This window comes from Phoxinus phoxinus (genome assembly GCF_949152265.1).
Source record: "Phoxinus phoxinus genome assembly, chromosome: 5".
Classification (NCBI taxonomy): domain Eukaryota; kingdom Metazoa; phylum Chordata; class Actinopteri; order Cypriniformes; family Leuciscidae; genus Phoxinus; species Phoxinus phoxinus.
Genome location: NC_136880.1, coordinates 3,139,987 through 3,158,934, shown reverse-complemented (window position 1 = coordinate 3,158,934; position 18,948 = coordinate 3,139,987). Strand labels below are relative to the sequence as shown.

Below are 18,948 nucleotides of genomic sequence, written 5' to 3'. Positions count from 1 at the left end.
ACCATTCACACCAGGAGAACGTCAAGCCATTCTCACAGCCTTGCCTCCTCTAAAGAGACAAGATCCAAACACAGAGTTTTGGCGAGAATTAGACTCTCTGGTTGAAGCTCATCAAATGACACTACGAGACATTCACACAATTGTGAAAGCTAAAATCCCAAGAGACCGATGGGAACGCTTGCCAGCGTCGATAACAACAGCCCAATGGGTAGACTTGTGGGTTGATGGCCAGGGACGACCCCTGGGTCTTTGGCAAGCATTAGATGAGTTCCAAAAAGAAATCCAAGAAATCTTGGGGAGCGGTAAAATTCCATTCACATCAGTGACATTAATTAAGCAAAAGGATGATGAATCTCCAGATGAATATGCTCTGCGTAAGTGGAATGCTTATGAGAGATGGGCCCTCTGTGCTAAGAAACAACCTGACAGAGATGATGTACAGTTCACTGACACACTTGTGGATGGCCTTAGCTCTAAATACCAACAAGCCTTATCACTTGGAGTCAATCCAGGCGAAACATTTGACCAAATTATGCAATGGGCTGGCTATGAGATCAAACAAGGAAGAAGGAAACAAGACAAACCGAAGAGGAGTGGCGACAGCTCAATACAACATGGACACAAAGAATAGGATGGTTGTTTGCAGCAACTGTGGAAAGCGTGGCCACTCAAGAAAAGATTGTTGGGCTAAAGGAGGTGGAGCAGAAGGACAAGGTCCATCGTTTAAACAAGTCAGTGTGAAAAATCATGATGAAACCACTCAAGGGAAGACGTGGACTGAAGCACAAGTCCGTCAGCTCATTGAGGGAATTATGCGTCCGCAATAGGAATCAGCGGCCCCCTGTATTAGTAAGAAAAGAGACAATCGCCTTTTCATCAATGCATTAATAGGGGGCCACCCATGCGACATTCTGGTCAACACAGGAGCAGCGATTTCAATAACCGATCTGAACCTACCTACAACAGATGAAACTATGGAAGTTGAAGGAGTTGGAGGAGGTATCACAACATTTCGCAAAAGTATACAAGTTCCACTGCAAATACATGAAGATGAAGTCATATGGACATCTTTTTGGGTGGGACCGAATTCACAAGGAAGCCTCATTGGCATGGACATTCTTCCATTGTTGAACATGATCATCTTCACTGACAGTCGTCAAATCGCTACAACAGCTGGGATAATACCACACGAAGATCGCACATGTAATTTAAGTTCTGTTGGTGCAGCAAAACCAATCATCAGAGATTGGGGGAAAGACGGTGTGTGGGGTCTTGTGTGCAGTTTATATCCAGACGTTTGGGCTAAACACAAATTGGATTGTGGCAAAGCCAACATTAACCCCGTTGTTATTGAGGGACCAATACATGCCCCTCATAAACAATACCCTATCCGACCTGAAGCAAGACAAGCCGTGGAAGAGATAGTGGCAGACTTGGAAGCTGAAGGGATCATCAGACAAACTTCATCTACCACTAATAGTCCTGTCTGGCCTGTCAAGAAATCAGATAACTCATGGAGATTAACCATTGATTATACAAGACTTAACAGTGTAACACCAAAACCGCATCCTATTGTGGCCAATCCTGCCACCATTCTGAATGATATTCCAGGAAATGCAAGAATTTTCACAGTACTTGATGTACTGTCGGCTTTCTGGTCTATACCTATTGACGAAAGATCTCAAGAGAAACTGGCCTTCACAGTGGGGGCAAAACAGTATGTTTGGAACAGACTCCCACAAGGTCTTAATCTTTCTCCTGTGGTATTTCATAGAACTTTGGATCAGTTCTTAACCGAGAAAAAACCTGAAATTGAGGGTTCAGGAAGTGTTTGCATTCAATACGTGGATGACTTGCTGATTGCAAGCCTAGATGAAAACAGCCATATATTTGCTCTGAATATCATCCTACAAGCCCTTAGGAAAGGAGGATTCAAAGTCAACCCCGACAAAGCACAGTTGGCCAAAACCAAGGTTATCTACTTGGGCCAAGAAATATCTGTCGAGGGAAGGAGAATGACAACAGAGCGTGTAGAGGCATTACGGCAACTTCCAAAACCTCTAACAGTTACAGAAATGCGGAAGGTGATGGGACTTTTCAACTATTGTCGTCAGTACGTACCTGATTTTTCTAGCATCACTAGCCCTCTCATTGACCTGTACAAGGGAGGAAAGCCTGGAGTGGAACAGATAAACTGGACACCGGAAGCTGAGGAAGCATTTACTTCTATGAAAGAAAAACTGACTTCAGCCCCAGCCTTGGGACTTCCCGATGGACGATTACCATTTCATTTGTGGACCAGGGTGGGAGATGAGACGTACTCAGCAGTACTGTGTCAAAAACCAGGTGATCGATACAGACCAGTTGGATACTTTTCCACAAAGATTCCTGTCACAATGATTGGTCAACCACGATGTGTACAAGCTCTCGATGGTGCCACATGGGCAGTGGATGCTGTGGAAAATCTGATAGGAGCACAAACTATCATATTGCACACTCCACACAGTATAGTGACGTTGTTGAATAACACAAACATCAAGACCATAACTGACGCAAGGAGAGCAAAATGGGAAGCAACTTTGTTGAACAAGGATTTGAGAGTGGAAATCATCAGAGACACATCCCTTAACCCTGCAACAATGATGCTAGAACCACATGAGGGAACACCACACGAGTGTGAAAAACAAGTAGAAGAAGAAAGTCTTGGTCCTGTTAATCCAATACCTCTTGTAAATCCAGACAAGGAGTTATGGGTCGATGGATCCAGTTACTATGTTGATGGAAAACGACATACTGGATGGGCTGTAGTGGAAGTTGATGGAACTGTTGTGAAGAAAGGAGCTCTTTCTGGGTAATTTTCAGCACAAGTAGCTGAGCTCATGGCGCTCACGGAAGCTCTTGAACTATCGGAAGGAGATCGAGTCAACATCTACACTGATAGTCGTTATGCTTTTGGCGTGGTCCATGATTACCTTGCCCTGTGGAAAAGACGTGGACTTATCACCAGCAGTGGGAGCGAAATACAACATGCTTCCATAATTCGTCGCTTGATTGCAGCATGTCACTTACCCAGAGAAGCAGCCGTGATCAAAGTAAAATCACATCAATCTGACAAGTCCAAAGAAAGTCAAGGGAACACGGCAGCAGATGCAGCAGCTAGAGAAGCAGCTCTACTCCCTTTTACTCCTGTTACCATGGTACAGGAAAACAGCAAGGATAATCCTGAGCTCCATCTTCTGTCATATCAAACAGAGACAGATGAAGAGAAAGAACAATGGATAAAAGCAGGAGCGAAAGAAGATGATCAAGGTATCTGGAGAATTCCAACAGGACAAGTGGTGATGCCTATCGGAACAAGAAGAGAACTAATGCAGCTGTATCATGGAAAAGTGCATGCTGGAGCAAAAGCAATGAAAGCTCAAATCAGCGAGACGTGGTGGTGGCCACGAATGATGAGAGACATTGATGATTACTCCAGGAGATGCTTAATCTGCCTGAAAGCAAATGTGGGAAAATCTGTAAAGGTGCGAATGTCACATGCACCCAGACCAACAGGTCCATGGACACACCTCCAAATCGATTTCACAGGACCATTATCACCCAGTGGAGGGTACCAATACATTCTAGTAATCATGGACAGATTTACTAGGTGGGTGGAAGCATTCCCCACGAAAACTTGCACTGCTGAAGCGGCAGCACGAGTAATGGTGGAAGAAGTTTTTCCTCGCTGGGGTCTTCCATATGAACTTGATTCTGACAATGGAACTCACTTCACTGGAAAACTGATGAAGGAAGCAATGAAATTGATGGGGATTAAACAGAAATTCCACATTCCCTACAGACCACAAAGTTCCGGACTGGTAGAGAGGATGAACAGATCGTTGAAAACCGCTCTTACCAAAGCCATTCTGCAAACTGGCCAAGGTTGGCATAAGTTGTTACCTGCTATTCTGTGGAACCTGAGAGCAACTCCAAACAGAGTAACAGGACTAACTCCTTTTGAACTGATGACTGGAAGAGCAATGGTTCTACCTCCTGACGCTCCGCCACCTGCGGGAACAGGAGGAGATTCTACTTTGTTCCAAGAGAAGTTACGACGCTATCTCACAATGCTAGACAAAGCTACCAAAGACAATAATAAGAAAGTGCGAGAAGCTCAACAGCAATGGGACGAAAAACATACCACTACTGACATTCCACACATTCCCGAGTTAGGCAGTTTTGTTATGGTCAAACGAATTTCTAGGAAAGGGTTAGAGCCTAGATGGGAGGGACCATATGAGATACTCTTAACAACTGATACAAGTGTTTGTCTTAAAGGGAAGGGTGTAGGAACAGATAGATGGAACCATTGGTCACAAGTTAAACCTTGCTTAGTGAATGAACAAAATGATGATGGTTTATGGCCTGAGATTGAGCAATGTTCATCCATTAACTTTAAAGATTGGGAACAAAGAAGTGATGATTAATTATTTTTCTGCTTCCATTTCAGGAATCAATTCCATTGACATTGATTAGAGATGGTCGCAAGTAATTCTCGATACACAACGACAATGGTATGCTTGTTTTTAATTTTACTTGGCATTTACCAAGAAAGCCAAGCTTTATGGACCCCTCGAGTTCAAGAAATCACTAGGAATGCAACTCTGAAATCTGGACAACATTTTACTCTACCCTTTATTTCCAAATGGGGATTATGGGATTGGGTGCCACGTAATGATAAAGACCTTGCTAAATATCGTGAGGGCATCTACGGTGGATGTAACTTTCACCATCAATGTTACACAAGCAGAGTAATTTGGCCGGTGAAAGATGGGGGGTATACTGGTAGTGCTCAAAGACGAGAAATTTGTTCAAAAGAACAATGTGAAATTGTGGGGTTAAACCTCGTAAATTCTACTAATGTGGAAATTAATTTTGTTTTGAATCGTACCCACATGCTTACAATATGGGATTCATTAGCCAAAGGTTGTATCTATCCCATAGTGGTACCATGTGAAGGGTTTCTGTGGGATACTTCCTCAGGCACAACAAGATTCAAGGGAAATTACGTACGAGTTTGGCATTCGGAAGATACGAACGAATATTGTGAGACTGAACTAGAAACTGGGGAAATTGGACGGTGTTTTTATCTTTCTGGGAAAAATACAAACAAAGCTAAAACATGCCCAAGTACAACTATTGCACCAGCTCATGGTATCTTGTTAGCTAAAGAAACCAAAACCTTGATAAACGAAGCTCACATGGTGCGACAACGCATTAATTATAACTTGATGTCTCTTCTTACCGTTTTTGATCAGTCCTATTGTGGAAATTTCACAAAAATAAGGAGTTGGTTGGAAAAAGAAGTTAAATATTATACCTCTAAGGATCCTCTGAGAAGTCGAAATCGTAAACCTCGAAGTGTATGGGGAGACATAGCAGGGGTATTTGGTTCTGTCAATTCAATTAGTAATACTGCTCAAATGAACCAACTAAGCGAATACACTCAGTGGGTGGGAACAATGACAGGGAAAGGACTCACTGAGGCTCTTCAAGGTTCTCTACATATTCTAGCAGCGGGGCAGCATCTTAATAACGCAGCGAAGGAATTGGCAGATGCATTAACGCAATCATCTAACTTTGAGACACATCGTGCGGCGTGTTTATTTTTGGCACAGAATTTAAAGGATCAAATGGTAGAGGACATTCAAGTTATTCGAATGGGTCAAGTTCCTGAGCGAATTAGGGAATCTTTGTTAGTGGTTTTCGGTAATCAACTTAATTTGACTTCTGCTAAACATGTTCCATTAGTTAAAATCGCAATTAATGAAGATTCGTTGTCAGGTTCTGGAACACTACCTTTGATTATGGTATGGCCTCAATATGGGAAGCGTAATATTATGACAGTTCGACGATTCCAATCAATGGGGGTTAGACAAGGAAATTCAGTAATTAGATTAGGTAGGAATGGATATTGGGCTGAAGGCGAAACACCAATGATTTCTACCACAGACTGTTGTGTTGAGGAGCATGAGTGGGTAATTTGCTCATGCTCTACAATGTTTAGTCTATCTCTAAATGGTTCTGCAGTTTGGGAAGTAGTTCCTTTAGATCAAGCCACAGGTGCATGGCAGGTGTCAGAAGCACAGTGGTGCATATTACATGATGGAATAAGTGAAAATATGATATACGGAGGGAAGTTATGTCCAATTCCTCCGGATCCATTTTGCGTTGAGATTCTATATCCTCTTCAATTGGGTGGAATTCATATTCCACATGTGCAATTGTTGCAGTTAGATCCACAGTGGTGGAATAATGATTTGGTGGAAGAGAGGAATTATGAACTCTTTGAAATGGTTAAGAGAGTTAAAGGAAGTGTTAAGAAAGCTCAAGAGGAGGGAATTCAAGCAATGGGTCATGTTATCGTAGCGAATGGAGTAGCTAAATTGATGTCTGAGAGGAAATTAGCTCGAATTCCATTGAATTTATCATGGTTGGAATGGATAGTTTTGACTATGGTAGGAGTTTTTGTGTTTCTGTTAGGAATAAAACTCATCATATGTGTCATTAGGAAGAAAAGTACCAAACCTGTTAAATTGGTTGTTACTAACCAAATGGATAGAACTGAGAATGGGAAATACGGTGTGAAATAGGAGATTTTACACATGCTACAAAACACAACCTCACAAACATTCAAACACCCGCTTACTGATTTTCAACTCCAAGGGATAGGATCCTTTAACATCAAAGTTTATTTTAGTTTATTATTTTGAAGCCGGGAACTTGAGGAGTATTTAACGAGTCAAGGCACCGGCAGAAGATTTATTAGTTTTTTCTTTTCTTAGATGATTGGGGTTCATTTTAAATGCTTACACATAGACGTTAAATGACACATAGTATGCGGGGACATAACATGGGTTGGGGTTCTTTGTTGTTTGTTATTTGTTTTCTTTTCTTTTCTGTTTCCATTCTTTTGTCTTCTATGTCTATGTCTTGGTCTGCTTGTCTTCTCCTCACTATCACTTCAATAGGTTGGCCACCTGGGGGTGATGGTGTGGAACTGACGGCCGTAGTTCCAGAGGAGGGATTGAAGACTTACATCTCATATTTTTAATGTTGTTTTTAGTATTATTATTATTATTTTTTATTAATATTCATAATCAGAAGTATTACGTATCTGTTTTATACCTTTTATACTTTTTATATACATTCATAATTTGTATTCATTTGTGTTTTATGAATCATACTGTTCACATACCGTTTTGAATGCATATATGAGTGAGAGAGACTTTGGGAGATTTTGGAGAGTGTGTGTCTTGAATGGAATGTATGCAGTGTTTTTTTCTACCAGCATAATATATACATCCTATGCTATGTTAATGGAAACCACATGTTTCAGCCTATATGAACTGAAGCTCTTTGTTTAGGCAGAGAGAGAGAAACTGACTGAGATGCAATGAAGATCTGTTGCTGATCCGTTCTCTCCCTTATGTCTTATATAAAATGGTAAAATAAATTAGATATCTTGGCAAAATCACTGGTGTCTGTTTCCATGAAATCAATTAATAAGGGGAAGCACGATTTTTAAATCTACACCGCGGCCATTAGAGCCGGACTGAAGCTGGTACCCGGGCGTGGCAGGGGGGCTCGGCAGCGCCCCCTGGAATGGGATTCAAAAACATGTCCATATATCAAACACGCTTGCATGTAATAATATGAAACTCGGTACACATATAGATCTCATCGGGCCGAAAACTTTCGTGCTCTAAGTTTTACGCCAGTCCAACAGGAAGTCGGCTATTATGGGCTGTATGGAAACGCATGTTCTGGCATTTGAAACACTTCTCCCAGAGAATTCATCCGATGACCACGAAACTCGGTGTGCATGAAGTCAAGTCATGGAGGATGCTAAATTGCGGACGGATTTTTGATATCTCGAACGGTTTGGCCGTGGCGAGGAAACGAATTTATGATTAAAAAAGGATGCATAAAGTGTGTTATAACTTAGTTATAGTTTTACCTACAGTTACAAAACTCAGCGTGTGTTTTGATATTATCAAGCCGAACAACTTTCTAATTTACAGTCATTAGCTCCGACCAACAGAAAGTCAGATATTGTGGTTTGAATGTGAATTGTGTCTCTCTCTGTCTCTCTGCCATTCTGTGTGTGTGTCTGTCTGTGTGGGGTGGGGAGGGGAGGGGGGGATCTGTGTATGTGTGTGTTTGTGTGTGTGTGTGAGAAGGGGGGCTAGTTTAGTTTAACCCTTTCTCTGCTGTGTGCAAAATCTCGGGCACTTTTGGGGCCCTTAACGTGCTCGAGAACTCTTGAAACTTTGCACACAGGTCAGAACCGGACTGAAGCTGGTACCCGGGCGTGGCATGGGGGCTCGACAGCGCCCCCTGGAATGGGATTCAAACACTTGTCCGTATATCAAACACGCTTGCATGTAATAATATGAAACTCGGTACACATTTAGATCTCATCGGGCCGAACAACTTTCGTGCTCTAAGTTTTACGCCAGTCCAACAGGAAGTCGGCTATTGTGGGTGGTATGAAAACGCATGCCCCTGGAATTTGAAACACTCTTTCTAGAAAATTCCTCCAATCGCAACCAAACTCGGTCAGCATGAAGTCAAGACATTGAGGATGCTAAATTGCTGACGGATTTTTGATATCTCGAACGGTTTGGCCGTGGCGAGGAAACGAATTTATGGCGAGAAAAGAGAAACACGATGTGTTATAACGTCTTCATACATTAACTGATCTTGATGAAACTTCAGTAGTGTGTTTGTTGTAAGAGGGCGATCACATGGATGTAACTAATGTGAGTCAAAGTTATAGCGCCACCAACTGGCAGCAGGAAGTGTGTTAATTTCAAGATGCTTTTGACTAAAGTGGGGGGGTTATTTTTACCTACAGTCACAAAACTCGGTCTGTATATTGTGCACATCGAGCTGGACAACTTTCTCATTTACAGTCATTAGCTCCGACCAACAGGAAGTCAGATATTTTGGTTTGAATGTGGTTTTGTCTCTCTCTGACAGAGTTCCCCCTGCCATTCTGTGTGTGTGTGTGTGTGTGTGTGTGTGTGTGCGTGTGTGTGTGTGCGTGTGTCCGTCTGTCTGTCTGAGGGGAGGGAGGGCACACACACAGACAGCCCCCCTGTCTCTGTGTGTGTGGGGAGGGGGGCAGAAAGACTCTATTAAAAATAGGTATATTGTGCCATCTAGTGTTTTATACTATGTATACATGTGTTTTTTCTTTTAAACAAGTGTTTTAAAGTACAGTAATTTCAATGAATATATATACCACACTTCATAGGAATTTTCGGTGTTGTGTACTTACAATGGCTGCTGATTTCATGTGTCCGTTAAGTCCATGAGACTGTAGAGTGTCTAATTTTTCATTTTAGGTTTCAGAAGGGTGCTCACGCATACTTTGTGGTTGATATGTGCCCTCGATGCGCACTTTTGCAGAACCCACACTGATGCAAGCTCTAAAGCAGACTTCTTCTCGACAGTCAAAGCGGAGTTACGTTATTGCCCGTCGTGCACAGGAACCCTAAAGGCACCGGGGTGGCGGATTTATATATATATATATATATATATATATATATATATATATATATATATATATAAACATAGCTGCAAGCAGCAATGGAGGGCCAAAGCCGGCGGCACCGCCATCCCCGGTGCCTTTAGGTAACTAAAGGCTCCGGGGTTGCGGTGCCACCGGCTTGGGCCCGTAATCGCTGCTCGCAGCTATATTTATATATATATATATATATATATATATATATATATATATATATATATATATTTTTTTTATTTTTTTATTATTATATTACTACCTTTTGGGCACTTTTGGGGGCCTTAACGTGCTCAAAAACTCTTGAAACTTTGCACAAATGTCAGAACCCGGCCCGGACTGAAGCTGGTACCCGGGCGTGGCAGGGGGGCTCGACAGCGCCCCCTGGAACGGGGTCCGAAAACTTGGTCCATAAATCAAACACGCTTGCGTGGAATAATATGAAACTCGGTACACTTATAGATCTCATCGGTTCATATATCCTTCGTGCTCTGACTTTTTACCCCAGCCCAACAGGAAGTCGGCTATTTGGTGTAGTTTAAAAAACACATGCAATGGAATTTAAAATACTCCTACTAGAGAATTCAACCAATCACCACGAAACTCGGTGTGCATGAAGTCAAGACATGGAGGATGAAAAATTGCCAGGGGATTTTTGATATCTCGAACGGTTTGGCCGTGGCGAGGAAACGAATTTATGGCGAATATTGGAAACAGGAAGTGTGTTATAACATCCTCATACATTAACTGATCTTGATGAAACTTCAGCAGTGTGTTCGTTGTAAGAGGCCGATCACATGGATGTGACTATTGTGAGTCAAAGTTATAGCGCCACCAACTGGCAGCAGGAAGTGTGTCACTTTCAAAATGCTTTGAATTCACCCTCTTATTTTTACCCGATTTGCTTCAAACTTTATGTGTATAATGTAAACACACGGCAGATGTAGACCTGTGAAAGAATTATTGATATCTTAAATACTGTTGCCATGGCAACGCTTTAAACTTTTATATTCTTTTTGGGTGCATTTGAGGCTCTTAACATGCTTCAAATTGCATGAAACTCAACATGCATATCAGATTTATTAGGTACTAGGCATGTGTGAAGTTTCAGAAACGGGCGCGGTGGAGGGGCTCAGTAGCGCCACCTTTAGTCAAAAATGGGGTATTAGTTTGACCTACAGTAACCAAACTCGGTACGTATATTCTTCTCTTCGATCCGGACAACTTTCTAATTTACAGTCATTAGCTCCGACCAACAGGAAGTCAGATATTTTGGTTTGAATGTGATTTTTGATATATTTTAGACTCATATCTTCTAAAAATTTAATTATACACCATTTATTTCTATATAAAAGTATACAAATATCAGAACTAAACCCATTTTGTTCTTTTTTTCAATTTAAGAATTATGTATAAGTTAAAAAACAGCCAGAATGCGCTATTTAGTAAAAAAAAAAGTCATACATAGGGCAATACTGCCCTCTTGTGTTCGAAATCAGGTAGGCCCATTGTATATTGTATTTATATATAAATATATTAGTGACTGTGAGAATATTTTCCTACGGGTTAATCGATGTGTGATTAAAGCGGGGGCTTTTAAATCGCTAACTTAAAAGCCAAAGTAGTACTGGACGTCCAGTAGGAATGAACTAAAACACATTCACTCTGTTCTGCTCATAGACTGTAAAAAAATGGTTCTGCTCGTTCCTCGCCGTGAACGCGTTATTACCCGTGCAGCCGTGAGCATTTAATTTCATTTTAAACATAGCGCCATTTCGGGCGTGGGATTGCTTGAATTGCGTGTTCAATATTCCGTCATCATCTTTTCAGTCAGCTGTCCACCCATGATTAATGAAATTGGACTCCTTGTGCTGATCTTTGCTGCGACTCTCATTCAGCTCACGATTTATTAAGCGGACAAGTTCAGGTTTTAATTTTAGGTTAGTGCCCGTTCTCTAACTGAACTAAATTATTTTAACACACACACACACACACACACACACACACACACACACACACACACACACACACACACACACACACACACACACACACACATCAAATCGACGGTGGAGCGCGATGATATATTTAATATATCTGTATATTTGAATATCTGTATATTTTTCCCACCGGTTAACCAACGTGTGACACCAGCGAGGGCTTTTAAATCGCTAATATAAAAGTGAAAGTAAGTATGATTATGGTGGCGCTCGCAGTGCGCTCGAATGAATTCCTATGAAAGTAGAAATTAACTAAAAACGTTCGCTCTGTTCTGCTCACTCCTCGCGTTGGACGCGCACCGTTATGAATGCCTGTGCAGCCGTTAGCTTTTTTAGTTTAATTTTAAAATTAGCGCCATTTCGGGGGCGGGTAGGCTATTGCTTGAATTTATTTTGCAAAAACACGTGATATATTTTAGATCAATATTTGTTTTCCTTAAAATTATTCTCATCTGAATTACAAATAATGTATTTCTGTATAAAATAATACTATGACTAAAAATGCATTTGATGTTTCTTTTTTAATCAATAACTTAAAAATAAACGGATTAGGCTACTGCTCTGTTTGAGGACTAGAAACTAAAACCAATGCAATATGATGAATGTCCAAAAGATGGCACCGACAGACTGTTTTAAACGAGGTTGGATAAATATTTCTTGCTTTTAAACAGTGTACGTGTGTGCGCGCGCGCGTGCGCGTGTGTGTGTGCGTGCAATCAGTCCCAGGTAAGAGGCATGAATTATGGGAATTGGACTTCTGGGAGTGAGGTTAATATTCCGGAGACGGTTCCCTCAGGTTGTGAAAAGGAGGCTGCGCGGGAGCCCCAATAGTAACCAACTGCAGAACCCCAGAACCATACGTCATAGCAGTGTGATCACGACAGCGCCAGCCTAAAAGTCTGATGCCAGAAGTGGGCGTGGCCAGACATTGCGCTACTTCTGTGTTTCAAAGTTTAAAACAATGCTGATATAAATTTTTTTTAACGATTTCATTACAAATATTTATTTAATATATATATATATATATATATATATATAAATATAAAATATTATATTATATTATATAATAACTATGTTTTGTCCTATTAACAAAAGACAGACAATGTACTATTAACAAATGTTAATAGTTTTTTAAAAGTTAAAATGATACTTTATGCATTTGGTTAGTGTCAAATGATTAACAATATAAATTGAACAAAGTTTAAAACAAACAAAATAATGAAACGAAAACAAAGCTTGAACATTTGATTTAATTGAAAAGCATTTTTTTTAATAAAATGTGTTTTTTTCACTCTGAAATAGCAAAAGCATCGCACACTAGCTGTACCTGCTCTAAATAAATAATAGTCATTAAATAAAAATACAAAATCGAAATAAATAAATTATATTTTATTGTTATTTTTTTTATTCTTGTTCTGTTCTGAATATCAATACATTTATAGGATTTGTTGTGGAATATTTTGAGTATCATAATAAAATCAGAACAATTCTCGTTTTAGTGATTATTTTTATTTTGTATTTTTTTCACTGTTCTAATCAGGTCAGGCAAATCAAATTCTTTGTCTTGTCCCTTAAAAAAGGTAATATATATATATATACCACACTTCATATGAATTTTTGGTGTTGTGTACTTACAATGGCTGCTGATTTCATGTGTCCGTTAAGTCCATGAGACTGTAGGGTGTCTAATTTTTCATTTTAGGTTTCAGAAGGGTGCTCACGCATACTTTGTGGTTGATATGTGCCCTCGATGCGCACTTTTGCAGAACCCACACTGATGCAAGCTCTAAAGCAGACTTCTTCTCGACAGTCAAAGCGGAGTTACGTTATTGCCCGTCGTGCACAGGAACCCTAAAGGCACCGGGGTGGCGGTTTTTATATATATATATATATATATATATATATATATATATATATATATATATATATATACAGTATATACATAAATAAATATAGCTGCAAGCAGCGATGGAGGGCCCAGGCCGGTGGCACCGCCACCCCGGTGCCTTTAGTTGCCTTTAGTTGGCTTGGGCCCGTAATCGCTGCTTGCAGCTTTAATTATATATATATATATATATATATATATATATATATATATTTAAATTAGGGGCCGCTAAGACGACACCATTCTCTCTACACAGACTTTAAACTGAACCTGTGAGAAACACTGATGGCGCTCACGTGCGCATCAAGAATTAATTCTATAGTTATGCGCATTTGAATATATGTGCGCATGTTTGTAATTCTCTACAAACCAAGCCTTAAACTACTTGTCCTGCCTATAAATTTGATACAAAAATGTCATTACATATCTTTGTTCAATAATATATTTGTTTGTTAGAAATATTAAACATTTATAAAAATGTGTTTTCCTACCTGGAAGAACCCTAGAAGATTGTCTTTGAAATTCTCGTGGTTCCTGTGAGTCTGAACGTCTGAGTCTAATGTCTCACATTGAAGCCTGTAATCAAATTAGTAAAATAAAATACTAATACTGTCGTGTCTTGTTTTGTTTGTTTATATTGTGAAAATGATGGTAATGTATTGTGTATGATGGTCATCGTCCTATGTTTTTTTTTTTGTTTAATGGTCATCTTGATGTATTATGTTTGTTTTTTGTCATTAGTGTCTTTTAAGCCTATTCGGGCTGGGCATGTAAGTGCAAGACACTTTAATAAATAAATAATAAATAAAAAAATAATAAATAAACTAACTGATATTTTACAGAAAGAGAGATACAACTTTTAAACACAGTCAACGTGTGACAAACAATTAGTAACACAAAATACCTTTTATTAGATGATGGTGTTTTCTCACTGAAGTTTGGTGGATAACCTTTAGACCGGTCACTCTTCAGAGACACAGAGCTGGACACATGTGAGCCTGATCTTACACTGATGACACAAAGAACAGAGAGAAAACACTTGCAAATAATAATCAAATGCAGTATAGCTGTGTATTTGTTAATTCATGACCATGGTTGGATGGATAAATATATACATGTTTAGTTGCATGATCTATTTTCCATAGTGAATTTATGCCTGTGTAATTGTGTTACTGGATTGAGTTTCATAAGGTTCCCAAGAATTTAGTTGTATTGTTATTTATTGTTTTATCCAGTCAAGTTTAATCACATAAACCACTGTGGACAAATAATACAACCCTATAATGTAATGTAAACACACAAAATACCTTTTATTAGATGATGGTGTTTTCTCACTGAAGTCTGGTGGATAACCTTTAGACCGGTCACTCTTCAGAGACACAGAGCTGGACACATGTGAGTCTGATCTTACACTGATCACACAAAGAACAGACAGAGACAGAGAGAGAGAGAGAGAGAGACAGAGAGAGAGAGAGAGAGAGAGAATTTAATTTTAACAAGACATTTATTACAAAAACCAACTATTCACCATACACTTACACCACAGTATAAATTAGTTTTTGAAGTTTTACACCACAGTCATTAAATAAATAATAAAAAAATTAAAAATAAAATAAAAAAAAAACTCACAAAATATGCATAAACAACAATTCACCCTCAAAAACAGAGCACAGAGCCTCATTACAGCACCATATACATTCAAATGACAGAAGATCATCAATAGACTTATAATAATAAAAATCAACCATAACTCTTGATTTCACCAGGTTAGAAAACAAGGCTACTATATTCTGATTTACATTTTGTTCTATTTTCTTTTTCCTACTTAAATAGATGGCCAGTTTTGCTTGGCCTAGAACAAAATGTAGAAGTTGACAAACACCCCAAAATAAACGTCTCCAGAGAAAAGGTCTCATTACCACTCCTAAAAACATCACCTACAACTTCAAATAAAGGTTGTAACCTACAACAATTCATGAAGGCATGAAAAATGGTTTCTCTGTTAGAGCAAAACGGGCATGCAGAATCAACCTCGGGGTTTAAAACTGAAACAAAAGCGTTAACCGCGACAGCACCATGAATGATTTTCCATTGCAAATCACCTGTTCTCTTGGTCAACGGTGGTTTATAAAAAGATCGCCACTCAGGTTTTTTGCTTTCATCCAGTTTAAAAACATCACGCCAGGGGGTATCAACTCTTACATTTAACACTTTTTTACTAAACACTAAAACACAAGACCTGTACAAAGATTTGCCAGTACTTAAAAAAAAGTCTTTACACAGAGATGCAGCAGTTTTAAAAAAAGGGGAAGTAATCCCTTCAACATTTATAGACAAAAACAAACAAGGAAAAGAGTCTTCAGGATTCAAAACACAAGAACCTTCACAATATTCTGTTAACAAATCAATTTCAGTTGTCTTAAGGGCATCTTTCCATCTCATGAGCAACTGAGTAACCAGACGAATAGACCTGATTCCCAAGTGTTGAGCTAGGGCTGCTCCGTCCTTAAAATCCGGCCCTACAATGTTCAGTAGCTGCCTCAGTGTAATAACCTTGTGTCCAATCAGCACCCTATTAAGTCCAGGAAAAAAGGAACTGTCCATTGAATCCAACCGAGAGCCATGGATTAAAGGCTCCTCCAGTAACCAGAAAAGAGAAGGTGAGTTTTCTGGTCGTTGAACAACAAAGAGACTCCAAACTTTAAAAGTATTCTTATAAAAAAATTGGCAGTGTGGAGGTGTCCAGTTTCAGGGGATCCAACAAGAAAAGTGTTTTGTCCAGCCCTAATCCTACAAACCTACGTAAAATGAGGCATGAAACAGCATGCCAGTTACAGTTTGATGGTCCATCCAGCAGCCTTTTCACAAACTGCAGACGAAAGGTTGCAATTCTGCTTTGCAGATGTATTAGTCATTGACCACCCTCCTCCTTAGGCAAAAACAATACATTTTGGGAAACCCAATGCAATCTATCCCAAAAAAAATTAACCATGACAGCCTGAATTTTTAAAAGCAGTTGCAAAGGAGGATCTACACAGGCAAACTTATGCCATAAGGATGACGCCACCAAATTATTAACAATTAAAAAATGCGTCCTCTATATGACAATTTTGGAGACAAAAACTTCCATTTTTCTAGACGTCCTATGACTTTTTCAATTAAACCTTCCCAGTTTTTCTGTATTATTGTCTCATCTCCCAAAAACACCCCCAAATATTTAAAACCTTCTTTTCCCCAATGTAAACCAGCAGGGAGCACTGGTTTTCCGCTTTTCCAACTTCCTATCAGCAATGCTTCGCTTTTATTCCAATTTATCTTAGCAGAAGACAAAACTTTAAAATTTTCAAGCAATTCAGATAAAACCTGTACATCACTTTGCTTGCTAATCATGACTACAATGTCATCAGCATACGCTGATAATAAAAAATTACCATTGCAATTTGGCAAAGATATACCTTGAAGTTTAATTCGTAATTGCTGCAATAAAGGCTCTATGGCCAGAGAATAGAGCATACCAGAAAGGGAACACCCCTGTCTAATACCTCTACAAGCTTCAAAAGGCGCACACAAACCACCGTTAACCTTGAGAATGCTCTGAACGTCACTATAGAGAACTTTCACCTGATCTATACATTTTTGGCAAAAACCAAAGGCTTCCAAAACTCTCCATAAATAACTGTGCTCAACGCGATCAAACGCTTTCTCTTGATTTAATGATATGAAGCCACAATCCAAATTTAAGCTCTTAGAGACATCAAGAAGATCTCTAATCAGAGAAACATTATCAAAGATTGACCTCCCGGGGACACAGTATGTCTGGTCAGGATGAACTACCTGGTCCATAACCTCTGCCAATCGATTAGCTAAAACCTTAGAGAGCAACTTGTAGTCACTACACAGGAGGGAGACCGGCCGCCAGCACTTGATGTCCGTCAGATCACCTTTCTTGGGTAGGAGAGTCAGGACTGCTCTACGGCAACTCAACGGCAGTAGCCCTCCGGCTAAACTGTCATTCAGGTACCTCTAGCAAATCCTCTCCAATCTCTGACCAAAACGACTTATAAAAGTCAACAGGCGGTGCTTTTCCAAGCGCCATGCCTTGGACGGCTTTAAACAGTTCCCCCATGGTCACGGCACCTGAAATCTTTACGTTGACTTCCTCTGCCACTTGAGGAAGATTATCAAAAAAAGCACTGTCATCCCTATAATCTGGACCAAGTTCATTCCTATATAGAGACTCATAAAAAGTGGCTGCTCTCTTACGAATGTCTTTAGGGTCAGTCAATACGGATCCAGATGCAGAACGTAAAGCATGAATGACTCTGTTCTGTCCATTTTTCCTTTCTAAACTAAAAAAATACCTTGACGGTGCATCCATCTCATTTATACTTAGAAAACGTGACCTGACCAGCGCACCCTGCGTTTTAACCCCTAAAAGGTCAGATAACTGAGTCTTCTTATTTTTTATGAGAGACTCCACATCACTTTGATTCCCAGGCAAGTTAGCCAAATCTTGCAGTTTCAGAATCTCAGTCTCTAAGGTGTTCAATCTCAGGGTTACTTCTCTAGTGACATTCTGAGAGTGTTGTTGGCATAGCTGTTTTATCTGAACTTTCCCAAAATCCCACCATTGCTGCAGTGTTCTAAAGGAACTCTTTGTTGTTTTAAAAATATCCCAAAAATATTTAAAACTTTCTTTAAAAGACTTATCATCCAATAGAGTGGTATTTAAATGCCAATAAGCACTCTTTGGCTTGATAGAATTTAAAAAGATACAGCACTGCACCATACTATGATCTGAAAGACATGATGGAGTAATAGAACACTTCTCAACAATACTACCATGATGTTTGAAAACATAAAACTTATCCAGCCTTGCCAATGAAATCATGTTATCACGAACATGAGACCAAGTGTATTGTTTTTGTTCTCCATTAAGCTGCCTCCAAATATCAATTAATTCATGTGTTTTTTTTAGCTGAACAAGACGTTGACGTGAAGGTAAATGAGGCTCCATGTGATTTCTATCTATGTTGGACTCTGTGCAATTAAAATCACCACCCAAAATTAAATACTCATCAACAGCAACATCTTGTAAGACAGAGGATAAAGTATTTAAAAACAGCATTCTTTCAACAGCTGAAGTTGGTATATACACACAAATAAAAACAAAAACAACATTTTCAAAAGAGGCTCTTACTTTCAAAAGTCTACCTTTGATAACCTCTTCAACCTGATAAGAGTGTGGGCTGAAACTCTTAGTAAAGAGAACAGCAACTCCGCCACTAATTGAGGTATTATGACTTAAAACAGCAATCCCATTCCATTCTACTGCCCAGTCTGCAGCATTATTAGCATCAGTATGTGTCTCTTGTAAAAACATGATATCAATTTTTTTCTGATTAATTACTTCAAATAATGCAGCTCTTTTGTGCATATCTCTAGCACCATTCAGATTCAGAGTAGCAACATTAGTGTGACACATACTTGAA

The 18,948-nt window shown here is 39.5% G+C and overlaps 1 protein-coding gene across 2 annotated transcripts in view; it reads right to left on the bottom strand.

The window, feature by feature from the left end:
* Positions 1 to 18,948, bottom strand: part of LOC306998031 (NACHT, LRR and PYD domains-containing protein 3-like) — a 72,963-nt gene that overhangs the window by 49,066 nt on the left and 4,949 nt on the right. For both annotated transcript variants that reach the window (XM_079611761.1, XM_079611762.1), the window contains 3 exons: positions 14,764 to 14,868; positions 14,361 to 14,465; positions 13,948 to 14,032 (listed from right to left, as the gene is read on the bottom strand). In XM_079611761.1, coding sequence (XP_079467887.1) covers positions 13,948 to 14,032; positions 14,361 to 14,465; positions 14,764 to 14,868 — 295 coding nt within the window. The remainder of the gene's footprint in view (positions 1 to 13,947; positions 14,033 to 14,360; positions 14,466 to 14,763; positions 14,869 to 18,948) is intronic.